Source organism: Sus scrofa, chromosome 11 (assembly GCF_054392235.1).
Source record: "Sus scrofa isolate SSC_HxYL_T2T_F1_AM1 chromosome 11, Sscrofa_HxYL_maternal_Yorkshire_Landrace_v2.0, whole genome shotgun sequence".
Classification (NCBI taxonomy): Eukaryota; Metazoa; Chordata; class Mammalia; order Artiodactyla; family Suidae; genus Sus; species Sus scrofa.
Genome location: NC_139393.1, coordinates 1,379,857 through 1,394,804, shown reverse-complemented (window position 1 = coordinate 1,394,804; position 14,948 = coordinate 1,379,857). Strand labels below are relative to the sequence as shown.

The 14,948-nt window shown below is 53.0% G+C and overlaps 1 protein-coding gene across 10 annotated transcripts in view; it reads right to left on the bottom strand.

The window, feature by feature from the left end:
• Nucleotides 1-1,301: 1,301 nt before the first annotated feature.
• The window catches only part of ZMYM2 (zinc finger MYM-type containing 2), an 82,260-nt gene continuing 68,613 nt past the window's right edge, over nucleotides 1,302-14,948 (bottom strand). For all 10 annotated transcript variants that reach the window (XM_084981177.1, XM_084981178.1, XM_084981190.1 and 7 more), the window contains one exon: nucleotides 1,302-1,580. In XM_084981177.1, the coding sequence (XP_084837303.1) occupies nucleotides 1,544-1,580 (37 nt within the window). In that variant the 3' untranslated portion in view covers nucleotides 1,302-1,543. The remainder of the gene's footprint in view (nucleotides 1,581-14,948) is intronic.

Here is a 14,948-nt window from a genome sequence, read left to right as displayed (position 1 = left end):
TTTTAAAGTTTTCGGAGAACTGGCACAGCGCTGGCCGAAGAGGCAACGCGTCAGAGGGGAAACGTCCCCGACGGCAGGAGGGTCTCGGCAGCGGCCTCGTTCTTCGATTGAAAACAGAGGAATCATGAAACACGCAGGAAGAGCTCGGATTCCCTCACACGCTGTTCTCCTGACATTCTTACTAGATTAGACCTTTGTCGTCTTTTGGGAACCTGAGTGTGTCGGCGGCCACGACGAGGCTGCCTAACAGGCGGGGAGTCCACAGGAAACCCCGGTTCTGTTTATACCCAGGGCTCCGCTCGTCTGGGACGCCCTGCGGGCAAGGTCAGGACGGTGGTCCCCGCAGGCTGGCCAGGTGGCCAGACTGCCTCAGGAGGTGACAGTTGCTGGCTGATGGGACAGGATGTCTGCTCAACAAGTCTGGCCCGAGGCTCCATTCTGCGCCCTCCCCACCAAGGTGGCCCAGGCCCCAGGGGCTGGACACACCCCTGCACCCCCAAGCCTCTGCTGTGTCCCATCCACTGACCTCCACGGCCAAGGCAGACGCTCACAATCAGGGGGTCCCCCCTCCCCCGTCATGGCTCATCAGTAACAAACCCAACTAGTGTCCATGAGGATGCAAGTTTGATCCCTGGCCTCGCTCAGTGGGTGAAGGATCCGGCGTCGCCGTGAGCTGTGGTGCAGGTCGCGCAGACGGGGCTTGGATCTGGCAGTGCTGTGGCTCTGACATGGGCCTGCCGCTGCAGGTCTGATTTTTATCGGAAGTGCCATCAGCTCCTTGGTGAGAACCCGGGCTCAGGGTGGAGACACAGCCGTGGCCCCGCCAGGAAGCAGTGTCACCCAGCGCGTCGCACTTCCTGTGAGGAGACAGAGGGTCAGGGGTCCTGCGGGGAGATGAGCGATGCCCTGGGATTGGGGGAGCCACGGCGCCCTGTGCCTCTGATCCCCGCCAGCCGCCCAGCACCAGGGCCAGGGCTTCTAGAACGGCAGCCTGCCCTTGAAGCCCCAGAGGCGCTTCTTTTCCAGATCTTTATGTTGCCAAATGTTGCACACGCTGGGGCGTACACCTAAGCCCTGGGCACCCAATGCAAAGAGTAACAAAAGCTGCACTGAGGCACCTGCCCCCCTCCCCCCCCCGAGGAAGACACACCAGATCACTACCACCTGCAAAGGGCACCCCCTCCAAGGCCGCCTGATCCTGGCGGCCTCCGTCCCAACCAGGTGACTTCATCTCATTTCCGAAGTCCCCTGTTGTTCTTACTGGGTTTTATCACAGATGCAGGTGGCCCTAAGCAATAAGCATTGTTTGGCTCTCCTTTTATTCTGGAATCAACAAGTATACATTCCTGTGAAACTTGCTTTTCTTTCCTTGAAACTGTTTCTGGGATGAATCCAAGTGGGGGAATCAGGGTGTGGTTGGCTCATTCGCGTTGCTGATACCATCCTGCTGTGTCCATTCTGTTTACTGCTGTGGGCCAGCTTCCAGGTGGATCCTGCTTCAGGCCAATGTAACCAAGGGAGCCGGAACACACCTGTGCACACCTCAGGCTCCGGGGCAAGAGTCTCCCTGTCTGACGCATCTGAAAACAAAGCCCATTTGGTGTTTCCAGGTTCACTTCTATTAGGAAATGCCAAATTATTTTACCAAACGATCACAGGCTACGAAGAAACAGCATCAGTAATAAAGATTAAAGCTAAAAGAATAGGAGTTCCCGTCGTGGCACAGCAGAAACGAATCGGACTAGGAACCATGAGGTTGTGGGTTCGATCCCTGGCCTTGCTCAGTGGGTTAAGGATCCGGCGTTGCTGTGAGCTGTGGTGTAGGTTGCAGATGCAGCTCGGATCTGGCATTGCTATGGCTGCGGTGTAGGCCAGCGGCTGCAGCTCTGATTAGACCCCTAGCCTGGGAACCTCCAGAAGCTGCAGGTGCGGCCCTAAAAAGCCAAAAAAAAAAAAAAAAAGCTAAGAGAATAGTATGACTAGCTACCTGCCAATAAATGTAAGACCTGAGGTAAAACCCCACATTGCTAGACATACAGAGTCCTGAAACTGACTCCAGAAGGAAAAGAAAATCGCAACAGTCCCATCTCTGTTAAGCGAATTGAGCCAGGGGTTAAACATCTTGCCACAAAGCAAAAATTAGGCTCTGAGAGTTTCATGGAAGAAGTCTGCCCACTAGGCGTGGAGTGGACCGTTTTAACCCCACTCCAGCCTAATCCTGCTGGTCATCTCTTTGCTGACCATTGTTTCTGTAGCTCAGATCTCTGCCTGCTTCCTGAAGTACGGTTTTCAGAAATTCCTTTCGCGAAGCCTCGGTGCTGGTAAACTTGGAGCATCCGCCCTTATACCTCGAAGACAGTTCATGAAGATTTAGGCCAACGGTACTTTGAAATGTCATCCGTCCGTCTTCTGACCTCTTTACTGCGGAACGCGCTCCTTGTTCCACCGAGACTGGCGGTGGTTCCACTGAAGTCAGTCTCTCTTTTCTCCGTAACTGCTTTTGAGACTTGTTTTCCCTTTTCTTTGGGCTCAGCTTTCGAGGTCACGAATGCAGGTAGGGATTTCCGCTTTGGCGTCGGCTTGCCACCAGCTCTTCAAAGACCTCTTCTTTCCAGAACCACGATTACATTTGTACCAGGTCTCTGCAGGACGAGGCCTTGTCTTAACCTCATCGCTGACTCTGGCGACGCTTTCCTGCGTTGTTTTCTCTCCTTGAGCTTCAACTCTGCCTGATCTGCTGGCTTACCCATCCTCCCAGGTTCTCACTTCAATCGTTTCATTTTATTTTTATTTTTCACCTTTTATTTTATTTACTTATTTATTTTTTTGCCTTTTCTAGGGCCACATCCGAGGCATAGGGACGTTCCCAGGCTGGGGGTCCAATCGGAGCTGTAGCCACCGGCCTACGCCAGAGCCACAGCAACGTGGGATCCGAGCCGTGTCTACGACCTACACCACAGCTCACGGCAACGCTGGATCCTTAACCCACTGAGCAAGACCAGGGATCGAACCTGCAACCTCATGGTCCCTAGTCGGATTCGTTAACCACTGAGCCATGACGGGAACGCCTAACCTCAATCGTTTTCATGTTCGGTCTGAAAGCTGTTTTTGCTGCCTTTTAGGCATGGAGGTCTATCTGACTGACATTCATTCATCCCCTCTCTCTTCTTCCTCACCCACCTCTTGCTCCCACAGGATAATCCCAGCCTCTGCAGTTTTCACTGCTCGGCGTCTGAACTTGGCTCCCGAGACGGTCGGCATTGTTTGCTGTGCATTGAGGGATGTGTACTGTCAGCATTTGCTCTTTAGAACTTTTCCGCTGAATTTCTTTGAGGGCTGGTTGTGAACGCAGCACTTTGTGCTGCATGGTGGCTCCGGTTCCCTCAGGCCGCTCAGAAGGCGTCACTTCCGACCGCCCACTGTGCGAACAAAGTTTGTGGTTTGTATTTCCCGGGAGAGAGTGAATCAGAGATCTTTCACCCCAACACAGCTTCCATTCGAAGGGGAGGAGACGGATGAGCAGAACTCAGGGTGGCAAACAAGATAATGACCCCATACTGAGAAGATTTCTTTCAAAGAAAAAGCAGAGCCCAGTCAGTCGTCGAGGCAGCGGGAAGGTGGCAAAGAGCCGACAGCTCTGACAGGGTTGCCCCCCGCCGGGGAAATGATGCCAGAGCCAGGCCTATAGGAGCTGAGGGCCAGCCGCTGTCTCCCTGTCCTTGGCGGCACAGCAGGGGACACTGCAGGGGTGGGGTGAAGAGGTCAGACTCCAGAGAAAACTAAAGCCAAAGCCATGGTGACAACCTGTCAGATTCATGATGCAAAGTGGAGAGGAAGAGTGGGGTCAGAGCGGAATCATTTTAGTTCATGACCTCATAGGAGGCACTCCAGCTAAAAGTAACATCCATCCCAAAAGCCCTATAGGCACCCAAAGGCCAGCTCCCCAGGCAGCTACACACCCAGCTGAAATACCAGAAGGCGGGAATTAGAAATTCCTTCCCGACGCCAAAGACTGCAAGAAACTGCCTTAATCCCTCCCTGCTCAGTGGACGGCGCATCCTGCCCAGGTCACTTGTAAGTATAGCTCATTCTCATTGCGGATTTGCAGCCTGAATTCCCACTCCTACTTCAACAAACCCCTCCCAGTGTGCGGGGATGGGGGCATTTACGGGGACTCCAAACAGCGAAAATCCCCCGCTGACCCTCTAGAGGAGCAGATGCTTCAGTTGCTACTGCAGAGCAAAGTGTCTCTTTCCCCTTGAACAGCCAGAAACATTCATTTCTGCAGGTGCTGCCACAGAGCTCACAGATCAAACTCGTTACACGCTCAAAAGAAAGAGGCTTCATAAGTGAGAATAAACAGAAACAACGGCTAGCAGAAATAGACCTGCAAGGGCTGCAGACTTTAGAATTATCAGACTGACATTGACTTCTGGGTACTGTGTCTAAAGAACTAAAAGGCGAGATCAAAAATGTATGTAGAGAACAAGCAATTATAAATAATGACCTCATAGAAACTCCAGACATTTAAAAAAATAATACTTGAAACTTGAGACTCAATGGACAGCTTTTGCACACTGCTGAAGAAACAGATACAGGTGGAGAAATGACCAGAATGCTGCACTGAAAGCCAGAGAAATGAGCAGTATGAAGAGAGGTTCAAGGACATGAAGTTCACAAAGAAAAGGTCTCAGGTGTGCCTAGTCAGTAACCAGAAGGACAGGAAACAGAGAAGGAGCAGAGACAATATTTGAAGAGATTACGGCTGATAATTTGCCAGGGTTCTTGAAAGATCCTAAGCATGGATTCAAAAGCCTAATTAGATCTCAAGTCTAGGGGGGAAAAGTCTACACCAAGACACGATGGTAAACAGCAAAGCGTGAAAAAAACACAAAGGACATTTAAAATCCTTGCGAACATTTTGGTTTATTTCCTTGGAGCTATTTTCCAAGTGTATCTTTACACAAAACTGAGATCCGAGTTCCCGTGGTGGCTCAGTGGCAATGAACCTGACTAGAATCCATAAGGATATGGGTTCCATCCCTGGCCTGGCTGGGTGGGTTAAGGATCCAGCATTGCCGTGAGCTGTGACAGAGGTCACAGATGCGACTTGGATCCTGAGTGTCTGTGGCAGTGGTGTAGGCCAGCAGCTGCAGCTCCGAGGAACCCTTAGCCTGGGAACTTCCATAGGCTGCAGGTGCAACCCTAAACAGAAAAAAAAAAAAAATCATACCATTTCTTCTGATATTGTTTCCCTAATATACTGGGAACATTTCTCTAGGTTAGTACATTTCCTTCAAAATCATAATTTTAAATGCTTCCCGGCATTCCACTGTATAAACACATGGCAATTTGTTTAAGGAGAATCCAATTCTTGGACATTTAAGTTGTTTCCACGTTTTGGCTGTTTAGATAGTGCGTGTTGCACACAAATCTTTTCCACATTACTTTTTCTTTCGGACAAATTCCTAGCAGTGCAATTGCTGGGTCAAAAGATACAAACGTCGCTGAGACTCCTGATGTGTTTGCCATGCTCTCCAAAGAGCCGTGGCTCTCCTGTGGGGGGACGTGGCCCCATGCAGCACCACGGTGGTTTGGTGGACACGCCTCCCAAGTTACGGGCTCTCACTTAGGCAACAAAGCGCCAGCAGAAGACCTGACACTTCTAAACTAATAGGTTTAGAACACATCCCACGCAGGAACACAAGCCACCCGAGTCCCTCAGGGACAGAAAAAATCCGAACACTTGAAAACCTTCTCAGCTATTGTAAACCTTTGCTTCCCAGTTTTCCAGAATGGCTATGCTCCAGTCGCTGGAACAAAACATTTTAAAATGCAACTGTCATCTGTTCTATGCCTCCAAGAGCCCGGCAGTGTGTTTGTAATAAAGGGGGTCTTAGTCCCCACCATGTGACCCGGGCGCTCTCCGCACAGGGCAGCCTCTAATCACAGCCTGATCTCGCTTCGCATTGCTCTCTGCCTGGCCTGCGTGACCCTGCTTACTGAAGCCTTTTCATTGTGCTGGGTCAAAGGATGAGGGATTGAGCGGAAACAAAAGTGGGTTTGAGGCTCGTTTGTGCGCCATGTGCTCAGTCTGGGGACTGCAAACCAACGGGAAGACTCTGGAGTCCAGCCAAGGCACCTGACGGAACACTGACTTCCCGAAGGTACGCCGGGCGCATCTCAACAGCATCACGACCCGCCCAGGTTGCAAGAGAAAGGTCCCTCTGTCCCCAGGAAAGGCACGGCTAGCTGGGTACCCCAGGCTCAGTCAAACTTTCAGCAAAGAGCTGGAGATTAAGTGTTTCAGATTGTCAAGCCAGGGTCTCTGGTGCAGCTACTCTGCTCTGTGCCAGTGCCCCAAAGTAGCCCCAGCCCCAGGCCCCACGTGGGGCCACATGCCAGGAAACCACCCGCAGGGGCCGCCCAGGTCTGGCTGCAGGGCGGTGGCCTCGCCAATCCCTGGATGTCATCTGGCAGTCACCTCCAGTGTCACCTCCAGGCCTCCATTGCTTTGACTCTGTGGCTGCGCCTGGCAGGTGGCGTTCGGCTCTAGGTTCCCAGCGTGGGCTGGAGCCCGGGTGAGAACCAGGCAGGCAGTCCCACCAGCTGCAGGGCCGACACAGCTCGGTGGCCGCTAAAACCCAAACATGTTAACATTTGGGTCTTGTTTCATTGTTTTTAAACTCTGATCTTGTCCAAATGTCCTCGGCTGGGGACAATCTTCCATCTCTCGCCGGATGTTCAACCCCTGCCCACATGGTGTCACAACCAGGGCAGGGGACCCTTCAGCCTTCAGAGGAGGCCCCGCCGTGGCCTGGCAGGGACCTGTGGTCTGGCTCTGCCCACGGATTCTCCCAGAGGGACGGTGAGCAGACCGCTGCCCTCCGGGCATGACTACGGCGGCGCTGCTTCCAGGAGGCCGGGAGGGGAGAGCCAGAGGCAGCGCCGGACTCAGCACCGCCCCGGGGCCCCCCTCAGCCGGTCCCGGAGCTCCCAGACCAGCTCCCGGATGAGCCCTATTTGTTCCTCTTTCTCTTCCCCTCGAAGTCGCCGTCGCCAAGTTCCTGTCCTTGGCTGCTTTCCTTGGGAGACCCCCCATCCATGGTCTCACCTGTGGCCCAGGAAGTGGCCTCGGTCTTGAGGGTCCCATCTGGATGCCAGACCGCGCACCCAAGGCGCTGATGGAGGACCTGCCCCGACTGGGCGGGCTCTGGCCCTGGCCGTCAGGACCCGGGGACCCCACCAGCTCCCCTCCTTCAAGTCCTTCCTCAGCCCCACTTCCCCGCCTGGCTACTCCCGCCGTTATTAGACTGGGCCCTGCCCAGCCCAGCCTCAACGCACGTTCTCGGATTAATCCTGTAAAGCTCCATCTCGAAGTCACTGAGCGCTTTCACAACCAGCTGGGAGTCAGTCCCATTTCAATAAAGCCTCGAGGCCCGGGGTTCCCTGCCCCCGCGGGAGGGGACCACCCAGCCTCCCCAGGGTGGCCTGCAGCTTCACCGCCTCGGGGAGAGCGTCTGGTGTCTTCCCCGCCTGCCCGCCCCCGGGCCCGGGTTCGCGCCCTACATCCCTCAGGTCCCGTGAGGCCCAAGCACCCAGGGACCTGTGCTCTTCGCAGGCGCCCTGTCCTTTGGATGAAGGTCTGGCAGTGGCAGCAGCGGCACAGGGAGCCACACCCCGTCGGTTAACCTGGGCCTGTAAATAACAGAATCGAGTTCCCTCAGTGGCTCAGGCGACGGCTTGCTCCGCTCACAGAGGGTCATAGTGCAGGCACGACTTAAGGTTCTTTCTCTCAGAGACCCATATTTTTAATGCACCAAGTTTTGTTACATTTAAATCTTCCATTTTAACCATTTTTAAGGGCGTGGCTCAGTGGCATCAAGAGCATCCACGCTGAGGTTCAGCACCACCCTCTCCCGCAAAGCTGAAGCTCTGTCCCATCGAACAGCGAGCAGCGCCCGCCTCTTCCCTCCGGTCTCGGCAGCCACTCCTCTCCTTTCTGGGTCTCGGAATGGGACCCTTCCGGGGCGTCTCCCAAGCGGAAGCACAGTGTTCGTCCTCGACGTCTGGCTTATTTCACTCCGCATGTCTTCAAGTTTCACGCATGTGGGAGCCTGCGTCAGAATTCTGTCTCCTTTCGAGGTCGAATAATATTTCATTGTATCTGTACACAAAATTTTGTTTAACCATAACCTATTGACAGACATTTGGGTTTCCACCTTTTGGTGTTTATTCTGAATACATTTAAAAACAAAGCAGTACTAAAGGCAAGGAGCAAAAAGTATCTGTCTCCTGATTCCTGTCTGCTGTTCCCCCAAAAGGCAGTAACGTTCATGTCTTTTACATCTTTCTTCTGGTTTTAACCATGTTTCTAAACCTACCTGTGGTGCACATTCTCAATTTTAGTGTTTAATGTAACTACTGCCCCTCCCCCGCCACAGAAGACCTGGCTCTCCCTGCACAGGGTCCCCGAGTCTCTCCCTGCACAGGGCCCCCGAGTCTCTCCCTGCACAGGGCCCCCCCGAGTCTCTCCCTGCACAGGGCCCCCCCGAGTCTCTCCCTGCACACGGCCCCCATGTATCCATACAGAAGCGTCACCTTCCACTGCTGACCCCAAACCACCACATCCCACGTTTTAGTTAAGACACATTACTAGGGTGTCAGCCAAGGTCCAGCCAGGAGACAGAACGCACACCAGGAATGCGAAGGGAGAAACGTCAAGAGGACTATTAACTAGGGATCCAGGGATTCGCTACTAAGCAGGTAAAGACAACTTAGCTGGGGAATGTCTGATGTAGGAGCAGCTGCCGTCGAGGAGAGTGGGGGGCGGTGTCTGTGACCTCCCGGAGGCAGAGAAGGTGGCAGCGTCACTGGGAAGCCGCCGGCCTGCTGGCCAGCTTGCCCCCAAACAGGAAAACAGGAGAAGCCCCCTGGCCTCGCGAGGACCAGCTGCCCGACCCCGACGCTTGACCTCGGCAGCCAGGGGTTGGTGGCCGCGCTGCGGCCCCGCCTGTCGCGGCTCCCGGAGGGCGTCTTCGCCTCCACCTTGGTCGCCCCGGCTGGCGGCTGGCGGCAGAGGCGCCTCCTGACAAAGGCACCCAGGAGGCAAAGTGCGAACCTGCACAACCGCATCCAGCCCCCGCCGGGTGGCAGGGCCGCCGGAAGCCGGAAGGGCTGCTCCCAGCCCCGCTGCCGAGACGCGGGGTGACCGTGCCAAACCCCATCTTCCGCATGGCAGCTGCTTTTCGGACTCGTTTCCTCCATCCTCTTGAAAGCATCTGCTTCGTGTGCAGCTTTTCCAACGTCCCAGCCACGCATCTCGGTCTGAGTCTGAACCAGTCGCTCTGGGAGCGCCGCCCCCGCCGGCCGGCCGCCGGCCCCCAGCTTCGTGCTCCCTCTGGAGCAACCGGCGGCTTCGCCCTGGGTTTCCCGGCCAAACGCGGAAATTTTCTTGTCTTTCCTCACACTTGCTTCTTGTCTTTTTGTTCAACTTTACGCAAATCTTCTCAACTCTGTTCCCTAGTCTTTCTACCGGATGTTTTACTTCCATTGGAGTTTTTTCTGTTTTTGGTCTGTTTAAGGGCACGCCCATGGCATATGGAGGTGCCCAGACTAGGGGTCTAATCGAGCTACACCTGCTGGTCTACACCACAGCTACAGCCACGCTGGATCTTTAACCCACTGAGGGAGGCCAGGGATCGAACCCACAACCTCACGGTTCCTGGTCGGATCTGCTTCCTCTGCACCACGACGGGAAGCCCTCCACTGGATGTTGAAGTTCTGTGCTTTCCTTCGTCCCTTTCCTGAAGCCTCAGTTGCTTCCTGTGTGCCTCTCTCTCCTTGAACGCCGCTTCCAGTGTGTTCAAAGCTCTCTTCCGCCTCCCGCTCCGCACTTTCTTCTTTCTCCCGCCTTTTATTTTGATGCCTCGTTCCTGCCCCCAGCGTCCCGAAGGCGGCGACCATCCTTCCCTGAGACTCCTGGAGATGCAGCCGGAGCAGGTGCTCCTGCCAGAGCGCGGGCTCTGCCCTCGGGGCTGCTGTGCCACGAGCGACCCGTGGGGTGGCAGCCTCTTGTCGCGGCTGCTCCGTTTCCACATCTCCCGCCAGACGGGCCACAGCCTGGCCTCGGGTCTTCCCTCTTGCCTGTCTCACCGGCCCCTGGGGAAAGGCCGCACCACTTGGGGAAAGGCCGAAACAGCTTCAATTCCCGAGACCCTGGGAGAGGGGATGACACACCCGGTGGTGACTACGCATGTGGAGTCTGGTGCCGCCTGAAGCAGCCCTGCCACCTCCTGGCTGGGGAGCTTGGGCAGGTAGTTCAGCCTTTTACCTTGGCTTCTCCATCTGCAAACTGGGGCCGATACTACAACCGCCCCCCAGGGGCTTCTCCTGAGGCTCAGCCCACAACCCGCAGGCCGGATCCAGCCCAGTCTGCACCTGCTTGGCCTGGGAGCGAAGGATGGATTTTCCTTCTTCCTTTTTTTTGGCGGCACCTCTGCATACACAAGTTTCAGGGCCCCAACACTGACAGCGCGGGTCCTTAACTTGCTGTGCCACCGGGAACTCCTGGTTTTTACATTTTTAAAAGGTTAAAAATCCCAAAAAACTCAAAGAAGAACATGAGATGAAACCTTTCAGAGGCCCACAAAGCCTAAAATAGTTACTATCTGGCCTTTTCCAGAAAGTGATCTGGGCCCTGGCTTACGGGGAAGTTGTGTTAAAACTATTAGACTGGAGTTCCCCTGTGGCTCAGCGGAAACTTATCTGACTAGCAGCCATGAGGATGCAGGTCCGAACCCAGACCTCGCCCAGTGGGTTAAGGATCCCGCGTTGGGGTGAGCTGTGGTGTCGGTCACAGACACGATTTGGATCTGGTGTTGCTGTGGCTGTGGTGTAGGCGGGCAGTTACAGCTCCGATTTGACCCCTAGCCTGGGAACCTCCATAGGCTGTGGGCTGGGCCCTAGAAAGACAGACAAAACAGCAAAACAAAAACTACTGGAGTTAAAGCATTAGAGCAAAACGAAGCCTCGCTTTCCCTTTCTCCTCAGATGGCACGTACTTACTGCTCACGTGTGATGGGGTCTGTGGCCTATCAAGGGCGCCTGGAGCCACGGAGGCCACGCAAGTGAACAGTGTGGCAAGTGCTTCCCGGTTTCTCTTTGCTCTGGGGAGTCCGGGCTTCTTACCCCAACGGCCCGGCCGCCCTCCGAGGCGCCACGACCTGGTCCGAAGGGCTCCGGCCACAAGAGCTCCCGAGCTGAGGAACCACGCGCCAGCAAGTGGAGCCCGGGAGGATGTGTGCGTGACTCGTGCGGCCGAGACGTGTGTGGAGCAGAAAAGGCTGCGGCTGAGACGTGAGCCGTCAGGGCCCCCTGTCCTCAGCGGGCGCTTTGCTGGCGACTCTGACCACCTGCGTCACCGCGCCAGCGGCGTCAGGCCTCCCCACCACCAGCCCCGAGTCTGCGCACACGGCCGGGCGGTGCCTGGGCATCAGAGCTCGGCCGGAACGGCCCCTCTCCCAACCACAAACGGTGGCATCTGCCCGTCGTGGACACCTTGTGGAAACGCACTTTTGCTGTAGGCTCGCTAAGCACCCCTAGCACGGGCTGCCTGGACGGACCGGGCAGCACAGCGCCTGCGTGCAGAACACACCACGGTCACTTCCAGCGAGTCCTGCTGCCTGAATCCCAAGTAGCATCTCTCCTCATGCGAGTGAGGCCGGGAGGCTGGGCTCACTGAGAAGACGATCCCGATCAGCTCCAGACCGGAGCCCTGGTTTATCTGCTGCACAGGGATAAACCTGTGCGCTCAGTGCGGCCCACGGCCCCTCCATCACGCTTTCATCTCTCCCCAGCCAGACCCAGTCCTTGAGGGGAGGCACTGGATCCTGTATCACACTCTGCTCCCAGTACTTGGCTTGGGGCACCTGAGAGAACAATCGAGTGTTTGTTGAGTGAGTAAATGATGGCTCCATGACAAGACAGCAGCTGCTCATAAAGGTCCATCACATTTATGGAGAACAATCCTGCCACAACACTGAGGCCAGATGCAAAGTAAAAGCAAGCAGTTAGCTGTAAGTTTCAGAACTTAGTAATGGTTCCATAACTGCCACTGTATTTATGCCTGTTCTTATGCCTGATTTAAGCATTCTTCGCATTTTTCCTAAAATCGAATAGGCAACACTTACAGAAAGGCTTCAGTTACCTCTACCAAAATCAGGCAATAAGAGAAAAAAGTACTAGATGTTTATTGAAGGAAAACACTAGACCTGCCACTAGTTTTATTACAGGCCTACAATTCCTCATGAACAATTCTGAGATCCATTAGACTTGCCGCAAAAACTGACCTAAACCAGGGAAAGCTCTCCGTAGCCACACGTGGTCCCATCCCTATTGCTGACCGGTTGCCACAGAAACACTATCGGATTCTGGGGTGTGCCCCAAGCCCCAGTGTATATGTTACCTACAAGCACATATATTTTTGGAAAAGAACCTTCTGAATTCTCAAACCCACAACAATTTCCGATAAAGGACTTCTAGTCTATTAGCCAGATAAACAAAGGGAAAAAAGCACCTGAAGCCTGGTGCTGCTGCCACCTGCTGACAGCAGTTTAGAACTACAAGTATGTAATCAAAACGGCCAAGTATAATCTCGCTCAGTTTGAGGAGCACCCTGACGACTCAAACTTTCTGAGATTCTTTTTCAGAGGCAATGGCTATAAAATAAATCCTTAGTGGGCCAAGTTTTAAGATTTTCTATAATATATTAGACTTTGTATGTTCCATCTCTATCGCCCAACCGAGAAGCTGAATGACCCTGATTGACTGTGCAGCATGAGGCCTTTTAAACACTCTCTCTGACGCAGGCCCTCCACACGTCCTTGGGACTACTTGAAGGTACCTTCGTACCCGTGTTAGTCTCGAGGCCAGAGGTGAGGGCGGATGCCACCAAAATGGAACCGTTAAAATAACCCCAAGTCGCCCAACTGGCCCTTTCTAACAGAGCTACAAGCAATGTCAAGGTGACAGGAATCTTGTTTTAAATACCACAGGTGGCGGTAATTCTTAGAAACCTACACAAGGAGTTCCCGTCGTGGCGCAGAGGAAATGAATCCGACTAGGAACCATGAGGTGGCGGGTTCGGTCCCTGGCCTTGCTCCGTGGGTTAATGAGCCAGCGTTGCTGTGAGCTTGTGGTGTGGGTCACAGATGCAGCTCGGATCTGGTGTTGCCATGGCTGTGGCGTAGGCCGGCAGCTAGAGCTCCGATTCGACCCCTAGCCTGGGAATCTCCATTTGCCACAGGTACAGCTCTAAGAAGAAAAACAAAAACAAAAAAGCCTGCCTGATTCAATGATACAGTGACCTGCAAGGGGTGCGCCCACTAGGCCGTGGAAGAGATAACCCCTGGTTCTCTAAAGACACACATTATGTACTGATTAGATCTTAGCTTCTCTTTGGTTCTTTTATCTGACAAGGCCTAAAATTGTGGATTGTTTAACTCAGTCATGAATTCAGATATCATCCATCCAGATGTTCAGAACGACGTTCTCTCCTGCAGATCATTTTAAGGTGGGGAATCACAGCACCTTACATGCGCCAACATCAGCCTTCTAAGAGAGAAGGAAAAAGGACAGATTGAGACACAATTTACATCTGTCTACTCTCAGCCCCAGACTGACTGAATTAACCTGTTCTGGGCATGAACTTCTAAGTTTTTAAGTAGCATCGTTTTCAAGCATGATATACTCAGAAAGAATAAAAGTACTTAACCCTGGAAAACAGCATTGACAATCGTCTATTCCTAAGAGGACAGAAGAATGGAGTGACTAAAATCCAAGGACCTTCTCCAAAATCGAGTAAGGGGCTTGTGAAGGGGGAAAATCCAAAAGTACTGTAATGTAGTTAAAGAAATTTATTCTGTAAAAACATCTGCACGTACACTTTCACGAGTGTGTCGTTCGAGGGAACGAGATCCTACAGTCAACGTCAACTGAGAACATAAATGACAGGCGCGTAACAACACATCCTGGAAATAACTGGCAAAGCAAAACTGTACATGTTTATAGTGATTTAAGATTGCAAGACCCGCACTGCAGTACAAACGGGAGAGCTGCCATCTTATGGCTTTTCCAGTACATAGTCCTTAACACCGTGCATCAACACGTCACCCCACCCTGAGGCCACCATCGGCCAGGACAACGGGAAATTCCATCAGAACAGGCTGGCAAAGTCGGAATGCCTAGCACAACACGCACCCTCTTCCAGCCCCGGTGCGCTTAACACACTGGTCACACCTCCATGTCGTAGAGAAAAACATGAACTACCATGACACAAAAAGTAGTTTTATGGCCAAAAAAAGAGTTGAGCTTCTTGCCTAGAAAAATCCTTTAATGTCTTACATTGCCTAATACAGTTAAAAGTCTAAAAAAAATATATATGTGAATGAAAATTCAGTTGTGCACGGGAAATTCACTTTTCTCAATATGGGTGAAAACGTTTCCGTCGTTTTAAATGGCAAAATCTTCTTGGGACAGAAAAAGAGAGCATCTCCAATCGACATCTAAAGGCAATTCAGTCACATTTACAGGCTGCTGTCATCGGAAATCACTCAGAAGCAGAGAAACGATCACGCTGCCGTCCCTTGCCCGTCAGTTGGCTACGACCACACAAACTAAGGGGTCCAGGAACCAACGAAATGTATTCTAGACGAAGGACGTTTCACAGAACAAACAATTTCTCATAAAATAGTATTATTTTCTCCTTTTTTCCCTGAGATTCAAGTTAACCCATCCTTGGTTTGCAATCAGGACAAAGACAAGAGCTCGAAATCCTTGATTGTATCAGTATCAAAACTATATAAACATTTGTTTAGAAAAGCCGAAATGTACAAGAAAATGGAAACAGCAAAACAAGGTGCCATTAACAGGGGGACCCCGGCAGAAAC